The sequence below is a fragment of the Hyaena hyaena genome, unplaced genomic scaffold (assembly GCF_003009895.1).
Source record: "Hyaena hyaena isolate Hyena2069 unplaced genomic scaffold, ASM300989v1 scaffold_118, whole genome shotgun sequence".
NCBI lineage: Eukaryota > Metazoa > Chordata > Mammalia > Carnivora > Hyaenidae > Hyaena > Hyaena hyaena.
In genome coordinates, this window is record NW_024080751.1 from 730,237 (window position 1) to 747,077 (window position 16,841).

At 65.6% G+C, this 16,841-nt stretch overlaps 1 protein-coding gene across 1 annotated transcript; it reads left to right on the top strand.

The window, feature by feature from the left end:
- The first annotated feature begins 281 nt into the window (after positions 1–281).
- On the top strand, positions 282–14,942 carry CHRNA4 (cholinergic receptor nicotinic alpha 4 subunit). Its single transcript, XM_039236925.1, has 6 exons — positions 282–369; positions 1,733–1,884; positions 6,090–6,134; positions 6,331–6,440; positions 10,458–11,826; positions 14,543–14,942. Exons 1-6 carry the CDS (start codon positions 282–284, stop codon positions 14,666–14,668), a joined length of 1,890 nt encoding a protein of 629 aa, XP_039092856.1. The 3' UTR covers positions 14,669–14,942.
- The last annotated feature ends 1,899 nt before the right edge of the window (positions 14,943–16,841 follow it).

Genomic DNA, 16,841 nt, shown 5'->3' on the forward strand with positions numbered 1-16,841 from the left:
CCCTCCCCTCCCTCCCCTCCCTCCCCTCCCTCCCCCTCCTCCGTCTCCTCCTCGCCGGCGGGAGGCGGGCAGGTCCGGGCGCGGCCGCGCCGCTGAGCCCGCAGCCCCGCGCTCCCGGCCCGGTCGCCGCCGCCGCGCCCCGCGGGAGGAGCGGCGGAACCAGGCCGGCGGCCCGAGCGGCCCGCGCGGCGCGGGGGCATGAAGTTGGGCGCGCGCGGGCCTCGGAGCGGGGGCGCGGCGGAGACGGGAGCCGCCCGCGTCTAGAGCCGGTTCGGTGCGCCATGGAGCTCGGGGGCCCCGGGGCGCCGCCGCTGCTGCCGCCGCTGCTGCCGCCGCTGCTGCTGCTGCTGGGCGCCGGCCTCCTGCCCGGTAAGTTTCGGGGCGCTCGACAGGCCCCCTTTCGTCCAGTTCAGGGAAGCCTTGGATCTCCGGAGCCAGAGAAGGGGGGGCTCCTGGCTGCGGTCCCGAGCTGCGGGTGCGCGCAACGGGGCAGCCGCGGAGGCTCCCCCCGCCAGACGAAAGGCTGTCCTGCGGTGCGGACTGAGCCGGGCGAGGAAGGAGTTAACTCGCCCGCCCGTGCGGGAGAGGGGTTTGGGTGGGGATGGGGGGCTGCCGTTTTGGGAGCTGGACCCAGAAGCCCCAACTTGGGTAAAGAGAGGCGGGGGCCGTCTCTCCCCCTCTTTATCCATTTGGCCACATTTTCAGACAGACACCCCCATGCCTGCTCCTGATATGGGGGGTCAGAGCGGCGGCTCGCGCCCTTGACCTCACCCCACCCGCGCGTCCTCAGGCCGCCCCAGGCTCAGCGGGACAGCCGAAGTCCCAGCCCCCTCCGCCTTCCCCTCCCCCACCCGGGGCAGCCACCTTGGTATTTGTAGGTTGGGGGAGGGAATTTAAGCTCCCGGCCTCCCCAGTGAGGGGTGGGCCACACGGTTCAAGGGAGCCGGAGGAATAAGGTTGGGTTGGGGAGCTCTGGACTGAGCGTGAAAGGCCCGGGACTGAGCCAGGACTGTTTGTGGGTCCCCTTCTAACCCGGGCGTGTGACTCTCCCGTGAGCTGGTAGCCTGTTCTCCTCCCCAGACCCCCTTATGGTGCAGCGGCCCCAGTGCAGGTGCCCAGGAGAGACAGGCGGGTCCTCAGATTACAGGCTGGTCACTGGGGCTGGGCTGGGTCACAGCTGCCCCTCCCAGGGAGTGTGTGTTGGGGGGGTGGGGGGTGACCCTTGACTCATGGAAGGCAGTCTCTGTGTCCGTCCAGGAACGCAGGGTGCTGGAACGGGTGTCCGGGTCTGCTGGTACCTCAGGGTTGCTGGCAGCTACGGGAAGTGGGCTCCCCATTCCCCACCCCGCTTTGGGCTGGTCCCCACTGTCCTGGAATCCTGCGCGATCCCCACCTTGTGGTTTTCAGAGCTCTGCCAGGAGCTGGAGATTCAGCCCCTCCTTCTGGAAGTCACGTCTGACAGGGAGACTTACCCCAATCAGCAGTTACCAGATCAGTTGTCTGTTTTGGGGGTACCGTGCAGGGTGCTTGAGGGGTCTGGAAAGGCTTCCCCAAGGGAGTTACATGTTTACCCAGAGGGTAGGAGGGAAACCGAGGCCAGGAGTAGGGCCGGATGTGCAAATGTCCTGAGGTGGATGGAACTGGAAGGAAGGCGGAGCCAGGTGGAGGCCGGGGTGGGCGGCCGTAGGCCCACACCCTCCGCCCTCCAGCCGCTCGCCTCCCTGTGCCACAGGGAGCAGCCCCGTGGAGACCCGGGCCCACGCAGAGGAGCGGCTGCTGAAGAAGCTCTTCACCGGCTACAACAAGTGGTCCCGGCCTGTGGCCAACATCTCGGATGTGGTTCTCGTCCACTTCGGGCTGTCCATCGCGCAGCTCATTGATGTGGTAGGTGCCCAGGGTGGGAAACGGGCGGCTCTGAGCAGTGGAGGCTCTGCCCGAGGGCACTCCTGTCGCCTGCCCGGAGGAGGCCGGCCTGGCCGGGGCGCCTGGAGGCGCGGGGGGCTGCCGTCCGAGCTCCATGCGAGCTGCGCGTGTCCAGCCCCGGCAGCGTCCTGCCTACACGCCCTCGTGGGGGACCCCAGAGGAAAGGCGGGCTTCGCGCACCCCCACCCGGAGCTTTGCTCCCTGCCGCCCCCACGTAGGAAACCACAACACCAGAGTGTCGTCGGCGGGGCCACGACCTTCAGAAGCCAGGAGCAGAACGCACCTCTGGGGGGCAGGGCAGGTGCCGTGCGGCGCCAGCGGTCAGCGTGTAGGAGCCTTTGTGGGGTTGTGGCTTGAGGTGCTCGGGCCCCACTGTGTCCCCTGGTCTCGGCGAGCCCCGCTCCCCGCTGGCCTGGAGTGCGGTGCCCCGTCCCAGCAAGGCTCGGACAGTTTTGGGTGCATTTACCTTCCTGGTTGGGGACCGAGGAGGCTGCTGGGGGTGCTGGGGGTCCAGCCTCCGAGTGGCCACAGCTCTGGAAGGGCTGGGTGGGGGCCCATCCTGTGGGGGAGATCTGGCCGGGCAGTGGCTTCACTGGGTTGGGGGCCTGAGTGCCTAGGAGGGGAGGCTCCAGCCCGGCCAGGAGGGGCCTCGGGCGCTTGGCTGCTCTCCACGGGGAGGCCCCAGGCCTGACGCCTGCGGGGTTTGGAGATCCCGCCTGCTCTGGTTCCAGGGAGGGCGCTTAGATACCCCCAAATGCCAGCCCCTCCCCCTGCCAGGATCGCCACCCTGAGTCTGCTTGGTGAGGGGAGGGGCCGCCAGCGCCGGGGTCTGGAGGCCCCGATCCCAGGCTGGTGCCGTGTGTATCGAGTGGCCATTGGCCTTTTCTCCGGTGAAGTGGAACGGCAGCCTGTCCCGCTTCGCGGGCGGCGTCTGAGGGGCTTTGGGCAGGGGGCAGGGACAGGAAGGGCTGCGTGCGGGCCGCGTTGGTAGAGACCCGGTCGGTCCACGCTGTCCTCAGAGGCGTCCCGAAGAGCCTTCCGGCGTCCTGGAGCCAGGCCTCAAACAGCACCTGCAGGTGCTCTGGCCGAGGCCCAGCCAGAAGGCGGCCTGAGGTGCACAGGGCGGGTGAAGCCTGCGGTCCGCACACGTGGCCTGGACCAGTGCTGGGCACGCGCGGCCCTTGGCTGCTCGCTGTTCAAAGTTCCGAGCCGGGCCATCCACCTGGGTTCCCCCGGGCGCCACACGGCCTCGGCCCCCAGTGCCCGGGAGAGACTGAGGCCTGGGGCACCTGAGCCCCCGCCCGGGGGCAGGACGTGCCTGGCAGGACGAGAGGGGCTCCCAGGCCCTGCTGTGTCTGCTGTGTGCGCCAGAGCTGGCCCGGCTCGCCTGCACACGTGCGTGTGCTGACGAGTGGCCAGTGGCACACGTCTGGGCCCCTCTCTGCCCAGCCCCTGCAGGGCTTATGCACTTGCTGCAGGGCTGTGTCGGGGCGGGGGGGTCGAGCCCCCGAGAGGAAGGAGGCCGGGCCCTGCTACCTTGAAGCTCATTCTGAGCCTGGGGAGCTCGGGGGTGGGTTGGATGGGGCCCAGCAGGGCAGACTGTTCACCCGGAGGGCGGGCAGGACTGTGGCCAGGCAGCACCGTGTCACTGAGGTCATCGGATGTTGTGTCCCACACCGATTCCAGGGACCGCTCAGGTCACACTTGGATGTTGGGGGTGGGGGACCTGCTCAGGCAGCGGGTGGCCTGCCCTGGGTGGTCTGGGGGCCGCAGGATCAAGGGCAGTGCCTGGGGGCGGCAGGGACATGATCCCGTCTACCTGAACTAGCTGGCCGGGGCTTGTCCCCTGGGGAGGCAGGTGGGCAGGGGCCAGGCCTGAGCCTTCGGGCACAAGACCCCACCCTGACCCTAGTCTGGGCACCAGACGCCGTTCTGGTTTGATGACCAGTCTTCCCCGCCGGCCTGTGTTTTCCCGGCGCCGGGTGGTGCCGGGGGGGAGGTTGGACCGTCACTGGGTGGAGAGACTTGCTCAGACGCTGCCCCAGCACCCGGTGCCTCTGTCTGGCCCCCTGTCCTCAGGCCCTGTGGGCAGCGTGCGCCCCGAGGGAGTCCTCCCCACACCTCAGGCAAAGAGCCCACCCGAGGCCAGCCCCTCCTGGGTGTGTCCCAAGGGGGCCGGTGTGCTGTGGCTCGCAGAGGCTGGTGTCAGCGCCCACAGGGCTCAGTGTGAGGCCCTGGGGCTCCCTGTCGCCACAAACCCTGTGTGCCTGCACGGAACATGCACTGGGGTCCTGCTTCCCAGCAACGTGGCAGATGTCCCTCCCCAGTCACCAGGGGAGAAGAAGGGGGATGGGGGCCGTGAAGGGTGGGGGGTCGTGGGACTTCTCAGGGTGTGCGGCCCAGCCTCCTCGCCTGGACAAGTGACCACACTGTGACCTTGAGCGGGAACCGATCGGGTCTCTGCCCCCACCTCCCCTGTTCCAGCCCCTTACCTGTCCTCAGGGTGCTGAGGCTCTGGTCCTAAAGGGGACGTGTGTCCGGGGGCCAGCCTGGTGAGCATGGTAGCCTGTGCGAACCTGGCTTGCTTTAAAGCCGGAGGGGCAGGCGCCTGGTCACCAAGGCCCGTCTTGAGCAGCTGGGAGGGTGGGCGCACGTCGGCAGGGGCCCTGGAGGGGGCTGTCCTCCGGCCGCCTGGGAGCCACCGCACACGTCTGGCCGTGGCTGGGGGGCGCCGGGCCCTGGCCACCTGCGTGGGGCAAGCCTTGTCCCCACTGGCCTGGGAGGGCTCAGCGTCCTTGTCCCCCTGTTGGGAGCCTTCTGAGCCCACGAGTCGAGAAAGCTCCTGGTGAGGTTAAGGCGAGTTGGCACGGTCTCTTGCCATCAGATGACGCCGGTATCCACCCCCACTCAGCTGTTTCTGCTTGAGCCCCGGCCCCCAAGGCGCCTTGTTGGTTGGTATTGGGAGGGACCTGTCCCCGTATTCTGGCCCCGGTATGATGACTGCACCCTGTGAAGGAACTTATTGTGGGAACTTCTTCTCTCGATTATGGGAACCGACATCGTGTCTCCAGCAGGTCCTGTTTCCCTCCATACTTTCCCTTGAGCTGTGAACAGGCCAGTGACCCTCACTCCGAAAAGACTGACCTTTACGTGTACAGTCTATTTCGTCCGTTGCGCTGGTCCAAGAGGTTCATACAGCTCAGCATGTAAACAGCTAACCAGAAATGTCTCCCACGCCCTAGCTGTTCAAGAAATCATAAAAGTAGACACAGAGGTAAATGCACTTGAAGAGGCTGTTCTGCGTATTGGAAATGAGCTAAACTCTTTGAAGGTACGGTTGGCTCTCCGGTGCCGTAAAGAGTATCACTGGACACTCAAGTGTTGCCCGGAGACAAAGAGCCTGACTTAGAGAGAAGGAACAGATCAGGGCAGAACATAAGTACCACGTACACTCTGCTCACGGGTGATGGGTAGCAGCCCCTTCCCTAAGGCCTACGTTCCACAAGCCCCTTCCCTTCCCCTGGCGGTGGGATGGGATGGATACGAGCATCTACAGCTTAACCTATGACTCAATCTTATCGTTATTACGATGTGTATCTTATCCTGTTTTTCACTAAGAACACCCTGTTATTTCCTTAGTTACTCAATGTCACTCTAATTGGGGCAGTTCTGTGAGAATATTTCTGTAAAACCTGTTTCTGTACATTTTCTAAAACATCACAGAGAACTATCCATTGTAAAAAGTCCATTTTCTGATGCCGTGTTAACGTTTGACCTATAAATAAAGACACCAAAACCGACAGAGCAGAGATGCCTGCCTGGTGATCACAGAGACTCTCGGGGCTCTCACTCTCTCTCGCCGACACCGTCCATCCTCAGGGGCCCCCGGACCAGTTGGAGCGGGTCTCCAGCATCCCCACATCTCTAAATTCCCTCGGGCTGACCATCCTGGGCTTGGTTGCCTCCAGGAACAAGGCACTCACTCTTTCTCAGGTTGTCCGTTTCCAGTATTCAGCACAAGCCTGTGGGCGAGGAAAAGACTCAGGGCCCGGGGGGGGGGGGATGTAGAGACAGAAGGAGGGAAGGGGGAGGGTGATGGGGAGAGAGAGAGAGAGAGACTCCAGTCACCCCAGGGAGTCACAATGACCCTTTTCTCCGTGTCCTAGGATGAAAAAAACCAGATGATGACAACTAACGTGTGGGTGAAGCAGGTGAGTGATTGGGGCCCCTACCCCCCAGTTCCTCCCCCCACCACTCACCCCTCCTCGTTCCCCCTCTTTCCACCTCTCCCCCTTCCTCTCCCCTCCTTCCCTCCCCCGCTCCTTCCCCCTCCCCCCACACCCCTTCCCCACCGCCCTCTCCCCTCCCCATGGCTATGGCTCCCTCCCCACCCACCCCTGCCCCCAGGAGTGGCATGACTACAAGCTCCGCTGGGACCCCGCCGACTACGAGAACGTCACCTCCATCCGCATCCCCTCTGAGCTCATCTGGCGGCCGGACATCGTCCTCTACAACAAGTGAGCCCCGGGGAAGTCAGCGGGCAGGGGTGTGGGCACCTGTGTCCAGGCGTGAGTGACCAAGCCATCCAGGCGTGAGCAAGAGGCGGTGGCCTGTGAGGGCCCCGCTGTTGGGAGCCAGGGCTCAGGCCTCTGGAGGAAGAGGGGTGAGCAAAGGAGGGGGCAGGGTTGGGGGTGACTGGTGAGCAAAGCAGGAGACGAGGGCCCCAGGGGCTCCGTCCCCGCCTGGACCAGCCCCCCGCCCCACTCAGTCGCAGGGTGACTGCAGGGCCCCGGAGCCACCCCCCTACCGGCCGCACTCACTGTCAGGATCCGTCCCCAGCTGGGCAGGTGGCCCCGTCCACACACACCTCGCTGCTGTGCGGGAAGCTCCCAGACCCCCCGGCCCAGCTTGCTGCTCCCAGTCCCCCACCCCCCCCACCCCCGCGCGAGTAGCCTTCCCAGCACCGCCACCGCCACACTCCTGAGCGGACGCCTCCCTGGATCTGCTCACGGACGTGGCGATTCTGTGCCCGGAAGCCAGTGCTTTCCAGGCATGGCCACGGCAGAGAGGGGCCTCCAGCTCGTCCTTTCCCGGGACCCTTGCTGCAGGATCCTGAGCCCGGGGCAGCCTGCTGTCCTCTGTCCCCGTGTCACTGCTGGGTCACAGCCGGGCGCCTCGTTCGGGCTCAGGCCTGGGCAGCAGTCCCCACGGCACTTACGAACAAAGCAAATGGAAGCACTTAGCTCCCCCTGGACCCTTGCCCTCCCCACTGCCAGACCCCAATGGGCCCTGGTACAAAGCCCCTTCCGGGCAACGGGCCTGACCTATAAAACGTTGCTATTTGATTAAAAACGATTGGGCTTCTTTTCCAACTTAATTGATTCCAGTAATAACGACGGGAAGAGCTTGATGGTTTTCGCAGATGCATTAGAGGGGCTCCGCTCCGGGAGTGGAAGGCTCTTCCCGCCGGGCACTCTCCTCTGCTATGACCAGCCCTCCCGAACCGGGAGCCCCGGACTCCTGCAGCCCCCCCCCAGCCCTCCCGGGGCCCACGGTCTGCTCCCCACGCCCACCCCCACCCCAGGACCTAGCACCGAAGCTGCCTGAGGGACTGATTCAGAGAATATGCATCATCAGTGTCCGCGCCCTGGGACCCCAGGGGAGTGTTCGCGCTGTGGGGACACCAGGCCCTCCCTGGGCAGGACATGCCGGCGGAGAAGCAGCTCTGGGATCTGCACAGACCCCCCGGGACTGCAGCCCAGGACGGGGCTACACTCAGAGTCCCTCCTTGTCTCTCCTCCTTCAGGCCCCGGGGAGGTATCGGGCAGACCCCCAGCTTCTCTGTGAGTCTGCGGTCGGCACAGAGGCTCCGTCTGGGCGATGACGGGTCCCAGAGCCGGTGGCCGATGCTGGCCAAGCCACCGCCAGTAGGGAGCAACGGGTGGCGGCTGACCGAGCCGGTGTCCACTGGAGGGTGGCCAAGTGGCCACCCTGGGCTACTGGGCGAGGGGAAAGATGGGGGGCAGCTTCGCTGATGGCTTTGGGGAACCCCATCGGTTGGAGGCTTCTCCACGTGGGCCCTTTGGGGAGAGGATCTCGAAAGGCCTCTAACATAGCACCACGTGGATGGGGGTTCCCGGGGCTGGAGCAGGAGCCCGGACAGGCTGGGACATCTCCCCTGCTCTGCTGTGGCCGCAGCTGCACACGGTGAGTCCAGAACGTTCTCGGTCTCTGACCGTCCAGCCCAGTGTCCATGCTCCTCGGCTCCCTGGAGGCACAGCCCTGCGGGATGCCTGCTGTGGAGCCAGAAACCGCTGGGTGCTTCATCAACCTGCACCGGGCCTCGCCCCTGCACTGGGCCTCACCCCTGCACCACCGGGGGCCTCGGAGCCAGGATGGGAAGATATTGGACCCTCTGGCCGCCTTCTGAGATCCTCTGCTTCCTCAAGACGCAGCCCGCCTGCTGCACGCCAGGGAGCTTGTCTACCCTCGGGCCCAGGCCACGGGTCCAGACAAGGACGGCCTCCCGGGAGGCGTCTCGGGGATCTGAGCCAGGTCTGGGCTGGACGCCGGCCTTGCAGCTGGGGGCACGGGGTCGGCGGGCTGTGCCCCAGGAGAAAACTCTGATCCTGTCTCTGGGCATCACAACCCAGAGGCCTGGGTGCAGATTCCCAGTTCCTGGGGTTGCTTTCAGTGAACTTCTGGAACATTCCCTGCCCTGCCTGGAGGATCAGGGCTGCCGGGCTCATCACGCTGATTGAAGCCTCTAATCCCCGTGCAGAATGTTTGCTTAGCGGTGCTGGTTCATTTGCTTTGTGCCTCAGAGGGGCAAGGCTTCGGGTTTGGAGGGATGTTGCTGGGAGAGGACAGTCCTGCGTCATTCTGCCAGGGAGGGAGCCCCGGCCCCAGGCTGCGTCCAGCGGCCCCCGTGGGAAGCCCCGGCCTCTTCACGGGGGTGCATTCGTGGGTCTCCACCTGCCGCTGGCCTGGACGTCAGCTTGGGAGGATTCACGGGGGTCGTGGAATTGGACTGGCGCCAACTGAGAGAATCAGGTGTCTCTGAGCCGGATGCCGGGGACAGGCAGGTGTGCACTGGGGCCCGGGGCTTCTGGGCCCAGGCTGAGCGCACCTGGGGTGGTGTGGAAAGCAGGGGTATCAGCCGGCACGGAAAGCTGGGTTCTGAGCAGCGCCTTGGTGGGCGCCTGACAAGCACCCAGGGCTGAGCAGCGGCCTCCAGAGCCCGGGGGTCTCAGCGGGCAGCTCCTCTGGCCGAGCTGCTGGGCCAGCAGACTGTGGTGACCCCCTCTTCCATGGTGCAAAGGGTGGTCCTCGAGCCACGTCCTTGGGGCTCCGCGGGTCCGTGGGGAGGTTCCCCGCCAGCCCTTCAGAGCCAAGCGGGGGGCACCACCCACAGTCCAAGTGGACAGCGCAGTCCTGGGGGAGACTGAGGCCAGGAGAGTGGTGCCACTGGCGGGGGACCCTGCTCGCAGCCACAGAGGAGAGCGGGGCCGACTGCGGGCGCTGGGCTGACTGGGTTCCTGGGCTGCTGCGGGAGGCACTCGTGGAGACAGAGGCAGATGATGCCATCTGGGAGCTGGGGCCACAGACAGTCCCCCCCACCCCCAACCCTGTTCCACCCCCCACTCAGCCTGTGCACAGGAACCAACACCCCCCGGGCCAAGGGCCAGGCGGGAGGGTGGTGGCCAGAGCCGGGCCCTGTCGTCTCCGATCACGTGGCCTGGGGTCCTCACCTGTGCGGGGAAGGGGGTCCTTCCCACCTGTGAGTCATGGGGGTAATGGAGAGAGAGGAGCAAAGTGCTCAGCGGTGCCAGCACACCTGGTCTGAGGCAGGAGACAGTGACCAGACTGGCCTCCGCCCAAATCCCAGGGTGGCCTGCAAGGGACTAGGTTCAGTCCCCGGGGGCCTTGCCGAGTTCTGCCATGTGGTGCCCGGCAGCCACTTTCACGTCCGTGCTCTCCTGTGCATATGGTGTGGACGGCCAGGTGGGCAGAGATGGGTCCCAGGAGAGACTGCTTTGCCTTGAACCCACCTGGATACAAATATGCATGGGATGCGGGTGGGGGCCCAGACCTTCTGAGGAGCCTTGTTCTCTGCCCTCTGCCCTGGGGCATGGGGAGGGGCGCTGCCCCCTTGCCCTCACACGATGGATGGGAGCCCCCCGACCTCGGGCACTTGCAGGGGCCTGACCCCCCTGTAGGCTGCCCGTGGGTCCTGCCACAGACTGGTCTCTGGCTCCAGAACAGAAACGGACCAGCCGCCAGCACCCCCTTGGTGCTGGCAGGTGCAGGGCCCCATCCCTGCCTCTCGCCCAAGTGATCACCACCGTCAGGCTGTGCCCCCCGGGGGAGGGTGATAAGCTGGGGCGGGCGGCTGGCCATGTGCCCAGGGCCACCAGCCCCGGCCCTGGAAAACCACCACCTTGCTTTGCCCCCTTGAGACGAGGGAATGCAGCCGGACGGGAAGGCGCGTGGGCCCCGTGCTGGTGGCCTCACGCCCCTCTCTTCCCTCACAGCGCGGACGGGGACTTTGCGGTCACCCACCTGACCAAGGCCCACCTCTTCCACGATGGGCGGGTGCAGTGGACGCCCCCTGCCATCTACAAGAGCTCGTGCAGCATCGACGTCACCTTCTTCCCCTTCGACCAGCAGAACTGCACCATGAAGTTCGGGTCCTGGACGTACGACAAGGCCAAGATCGACCTGGTGAGCATGCAGAGCCGCGTGGACCAGCTGGACTTGTGGGAGAGCGGGGAGTGGGCCATCGTGGACGCCGTGGGCGCCTACAACACAAGGAAGTACGAGTGCTGTGCCGAGGTGTACTCGGACATCACCTACGCCCTCGTCATCCGCCGCCTGCCCCTCTTCTACACCATCAACCTCATCATCCCCTGCCTGCTCATCTCCTGCCTCACGGTGCTGGTCTTCTACCTGCCGTCCGAGTGCAGCGAGAAGATCACGCTCTGCATCTCCGTGCTGCTCTCGCTCACCGTCTTCCTGCTGCTCATCACCGAGATCATCCCCTCCACCTCCCTGGTCATCCCGCTCATCGGCGAGTACCTGCTCTTCACCATGATCTTCGTCACGCTGTCCATCGTCATCACCGTCTTTGTGCTCAACGTGCACCACCGCTCCCCGCGCACTCACACCATGCCCGCCTGGGTCCGCCGGGTCTTCCTGGACATCGTGCCCCGCCTGCTCTTCATGAAACGGCCGTCCGTGGTCAAGGACAACTGCCTGCGGCTCATTGAGTCCATGCACAAGATGGCCGGCGCCCCGGGCTTCTGGCCCGAGCCCGAGGGGGAGCCCAACGTCACGAGTGCAGCCTGGAGCCGGGGCCCCTCGCCGTCCCCGTCCTTCTGCAGCCCCCTGGACGAGCTGGACGAGCCCGGGTCAGCCTGCAAGTCACCCTCGGACCAGGTCCCTGCTCTGCAGCCCTCGGAGGCTGAGAACGGGAGCCCCTGCCCCTCGCCGGATCCCGGCCACCAACTCAGCAGCACCCGGGCCCCAGGGCTCGCCAAGGCCCGGTCCCTGAGCGTCCAGCACATGTCCGGGCCCGCGGAAGCCACGGAGGACGGCGTCCGGTGCCGGTCTCGGAGCATCCAGTACTGCGTCCCCCAAGACGATGCCGCCTCCCGGGCTGGGGTCCCCGCGGCCGGCACCCCCGCCTTTCTGAAGGCCAGCTCGGCCGAGCTCCCGCCCCCAGACCAGCCCTCTCCGTGCAAGTGCAGCTGCCAGAAGGAGCCGTCCCCAAACGCCGTGCTCAAAGCCCGAGGCACCAAAGCTGCCCCCCGACACCTGCCCCTGTCCCCGGAGCTGACGCGGGCCGTAGAGGGCATCCAGTACATCGCAGACCATCTGAAGGCGGAAGACACAGACTTCTCGGTAAGTGTCTGCCCGTGGCTGGGTCTGGCTGGGCAGAGGCTCTCTGCTTCCCTTTCGTCTCCAGAGGAGGCAGGGCCCAGACCCAGGCTCCTGAGCTCTGGGGTGCATGCAGCCCAAGCCCCCACCCTGTCCTGCGCTCTCTTCCCTGAGCATCTGACACTGGCGGGAGGTCCCTGGGGTGGTGCTGGGGCTGGTGGCCCAGAGCGTCTCGCGGAGAGTGGACCACAGGGGCTTCCTCATTGGCCTTCAGGACACAGGGAGCCTGCGGGCGGCAGGGAGGCCTTGTCCAAGTCAGGAGTGGGCTTCTGAGGAGCGGCTGGGGGGGCTGGGCCCCGGGGCGGAGGAGGAGGGGTAGGGAGAGCGTAGGACTGGGTCTAGGGCACAGCCCTGCCTCTTTGGCCAGCACCCTGCAGGTCAAGCTGGGAGTTGTAGGTGAAGGGGCACTAATGCTGGCCTGGCTGCGAGGACCTGGGGAACCCGGGACCCCAGCTGTGGAGGAGGCCCTGGGCCGGTGCACCCCCCCTGCTCCCAGCCACCAGCAGGGATCGGAGGGTGCCCTGACAGTGTCCCCAGTCCCTTTGCTGAGTGTCAGCCTCTAGGGCTGAGATAGGACGGCCTGTTTTACCTGGTTCACGCAGGAGAGGTCACCAGAGGTGCCCAGGACCCAGCTGGGGGGCAGTGGGCCCAGGGACGGGCCATCTCTGCCTGACCCCCACCGCTGGGGCGCATTCCTTTCATCTTGTACTGACGCCCGTCCACCCATCCCAGCTCAGACTTGGCTGGCACTCAGGACCCCGTGTAGCCGGGAGGGAGGTGGGGACGTTGCAAGGTCAGAGCGTGGGCAGAGGTGAGAGGGGCCGCCTGCCCCGGTCAGTCTGCTGGGCCGCTATTTGCCGGTCAGCCTGGGGCCCGACCTCTGCCCTGGCGAGTTGATCTTGCCCTTGTCAACTGTGTCCTGCCCGCTGGTGCCGCTGCTGCCCCTTGGGTCACGGCCCCAGATCGTTTATGGGACGCGTGTGGCCCCAGGACCACATGCCTGTGGCTGAGTGAGCCCAGCAGAGGAGCAGGGGTGCTGGGTCTGCACAGCTCACCCTGTTTCACAGGCGCCCTGCTGAACCTCAAGAGGCTGTGAAGCCATTCTGGAGGTTTCCAGAAGGTTCTGCCCTGGACCCCATTTTGCTGCCAGCTCTTGAAAGAACAGACAGCGCCCCGACTCAATGTGGGGGTCTGAGCACTGCTGAGGAGCGATGGGCACCGTTAGAAGTGTGACCAGAACCCTCAGGCAGCCCAGTGGCTGGGCGGTGCCTGTCCAGAGGGGGCCTGGCCCGCCATTCATCCGCATCGCGGGTCTGGCCGCCACGACCTGGTTCTGGTTTCAGAGCGTCGCCAGGCCCCAGGGAGCCAGGCTGCCTTGATGAGGTCGGGCCTCAGATGCTCTGGGCGGCTTTGTCCGCGAGGGCCTTTCATGTGCAGGATGGGGGTGTGGGGGGGGGGAGTCCAAAGACAGAGCGGGGGAAGCGGGCGCCTCTCAGCCTCCCTGGAACGGAGGGTCCTGGATGGACTTTTATTTATAAGTGACCTCGTTTGCTCTGCAGCTTCGCTTTGGTCTATAGCCATCAGGATGCTCTGGTCACTTGAGAAATCAGATCAGAAAATGGCAGAAGAGCCGCCTGTGCCCTCTACCCCGCAGAGCGGCAGGGCTGAGCCCCCCGCCCAGGCTGCCCATCAGCGCTCGGCCGGCCTGGGCCCGGGGCTGCGTCCTCTCCGGTTCCCCGGGCGCTGGCCCACCCGCCCGGCCCCGCCACTGCTTGCGTCTGTCTGAGCCTCTGCCCTGAGCTGCCCCCTGTGCCTCAGGGTCCCACCTGTACCCTCACAGCACTGCCACCTTCCTTCAGGTGAATGGCTGCAGGTGACGTGCCCTCTGGCCTCCGCGTTCAGGGCCTCACCTCAAGCCAGGGCCCCCCTCACCGCCTCCGAGGAGCCCTCCGCTCCTGCTGCCGTGCCCTACTCAGAGCCTGCCCACAGTGCTCTGGTCTGCCTTTTGCTTGCCCAGGGACTTTAGGAACAGAGCCAGGAGACCCCGCTGACCCCGGAGGCCAGGTGGCCTGTGAGCCCCGCCCCCTGGAACTGGGTGGGTGGGAGTAGAGGCCAACTGGGCCTTGGCCGTCACTCTCTGGACGTGGTCCATCATGGGGCCCGCCAGGATGCTCCTGGCGCTGGCCCTGAGAAGCCAAGGCATGTGGGCATCCCCTCTCTGGGCCTCATTTTCTTCATCTGCAAAATGGGGGTGCACTTGATGTTCTCCATGGTGTGCCTCCCAGCTTTGGTGAGGTGAAAGCTCACCAAACTTTCACCATGAAGCAGCCTGGATGCTGGTGTCCCAGAGGCTGTCCCTGTCTCCGTCTCCCTGGCCCTTGGGCTCCTGGCCAGGCAGGGGACGTCAGGTGGGCCACTGCCCCAAACCACAGGCCCCGTGGCGGCTGCGCCGCTGGCCCCGCTAGGGGATGTTGACCCCGGGGCAGCTCGGGCCCTGGCCAGCAGGACGCGTCTCTGAGCCCCTCCTGCTCAGCTCAGTGCGGGCGGTCACCCGGAGTGCTTACCTGGGCGTCGAGGTGGGGAAGCGGGGATCTGTCGGGACAGGTCCCGGGTTCTAGCAGGTCTGGGCGGAGCCTGCAGGCGGCGGGCTGGGAGTGACCACACGCGTCTGTGTTTGCAGGTGAAGGAGGACTGGAAGTACGTGGCCATGGTCATCGACCGCATCTTCCTGTGGGTGTTCATCATCGTCTGCCTGCTGGGCACCGCGGGTCTCTTCCTGCCCCCGTGGCTGGCTGGCATGATCTAGGGGCGCAGGGCAGGCGCCTGCCGCCCGGGATCCGCGCCTGGCTGTCCCAGCGGTTCCTTAACTGTGCGGGGTCACAGCACCTGCCAGATCGTCCCCGTTTTCTGCCTATTGCAAGACAGCCTTGGAGGGGGCCACCGCCCCCCAGGAGCCGGTGCTGCTGAGGCCTGCGGGGGGGGGGGGGCGGCCGGGCTGGAAGGGACGGCGAGGAGAGGCCTGTTCTTGTCTGGAGGGCGGGTCACGGCCCGCGTCTCATTAAAGTTTATCTGGAGCATGGTGACACGCTGGCTTCCTGCCCAGGACACACGTCCCACCACTCGGCAAGCAGCTCCAGTCCCAGCTGCCCCGGGGCCACGACCTTCCGCCGCTGTCAGCCCCAAAGTGCCCTCTGTGGGCACGACCCCTGTGGGATCGTGGAGGCCCGGGCATCGGAGCCCCTGCCGCGGCGGCCTCGGGCCGGCTCTCGGCCCCCACAGAGCCCTCTCTCATTTGCTAGGAGTAGGTCCAAGCAGGGATATTTTGTCTTGTCTTGTTTTATTCTGGGTAAATTAGTGACAGCGCAAGTTCTGGGCCGGCGTGCAGGGGAGTCTAGAGACAGGCGCCCCACGGGCATGGGTGCCCTTCGCTCCGGGGACTCTGGACATCCGCCTCCCTGGGGTCCTGGAGAGGTCCTGGGAAGCGTTTGCAGGGCCCCAGAGCAGTGTCCAGTGTGCGGGGTCCCTGTGCGGGCTCTCCCCAACCCCCCGCGGGTCCCCCCTGTGCACAGCCCCTTGGAAGACCCTGTCTGAAGCACAGGTGTGGTGGCCATGCTGAGGGTCCCCGAGGACAGCTTACCCGGGCTGACTCCGGGACCCTCTGCAGAGTGGTCCCAGAGAATGTCATGTGTGTTGGGGGGCCCACAGGTCCCCAACTCCTGGGCTTCGTCCCATGGCCGGCATGGCCAAGGAGGCTGTGCCTCAGTGCACCACCACGCTGACCCGAGGTGGCAGGGGGAGGCCCGAGGGCCACAGCTGGGGGAGCCGGTGCCATTCCCCCCACAAGGTGGCATTGATAGTATGGCTGTGACTCTGGGGAAACGCCCTGGGGCGGCGTGGGCGTGGGCGCCCTGAGTGGGGGGAAGGGGGAAGGACAACGCACGCAGAGGCCACCCGGAGGCCAAGGAATCTGGTCCTCATACTGGGGGTCAAATGTGGACCTCCCCAGACCCCCTGGCTAATGGGGTGCCGCGTGACAGGTAGGAGCGGGCGTGGAGCCCCACCCTGCCCACGAGGTGCCTGGGTCAGAAGGTACTTGGCGGCGTGGAGGGAAAAGTCACCTTCAAATCCCAGCACAGACTAAGCATCCGGTCCGAGGACGGGTCGCTGCCCATGCCTGATCGCTGGTCCCAGTCGGCAGTGATAACGGGGTGCGGCCACTCTGTCGCCCCCACCCGGCCTGGGCACCTGCGAAGGGGCCGGAAGGTCCTAGAGCCCAGGAGCGGGACAGGGACCTGAGGGTCTGAATGTCCAGCCACACCCGCCCGGCTCTGACCTGCACCTGCCCGCCGGGGGCTGTCTGGGGGCAGCCTTCCGTGGGTGGCGGATTTCACCTGTAAGCCCCTCAGTCCTTACGGGAGCTGAGCCGGCTGCAGATGTGCCGGGGGGGGGGGGCGGGGCGGGGGCAGCCGCCGATGCTCGTTTCTTGGTCAGGAGAGACTGTGGGGCCGCTGGGAGGGAGACACCCCCTTTCCCTTCCTTGTTTTCGTGTCTTTGTTTGAGACTCAATAAATAGTATCAGAAAATCACACACAAAAACCCAAGTACCACGTTCCCATCTTGCCAAATGAGCCACAAACACTATCTTGTCATATTTGCCTCCAGGGTTGATTTTTTTTTGATTGAGGCAAAATTTACATGTGACCAAAATGTATGATCTTCAGCCCTCACGTCGCTGAGTTGTACTAGACGGGCCACCGAGGAGCCGGGACCCCGCTCCGCACGCGGACGACACGGTTGCCCGGAAAGCCCACCTGGCCCCTTGTGGGGTGAGGGGAGCCCTGCGGAAGGGGGTCGCTGAGCGTCACACCTAAAGGAGCTGCTGAGCCCCGTTCCCACCTGAGTTAAGGGAGACACGTTTGCTTCTCTGTCACCTGTGAACAGACAGTCCTTCCTGTTTTTGAGGCTTATGGCTCAAGCCA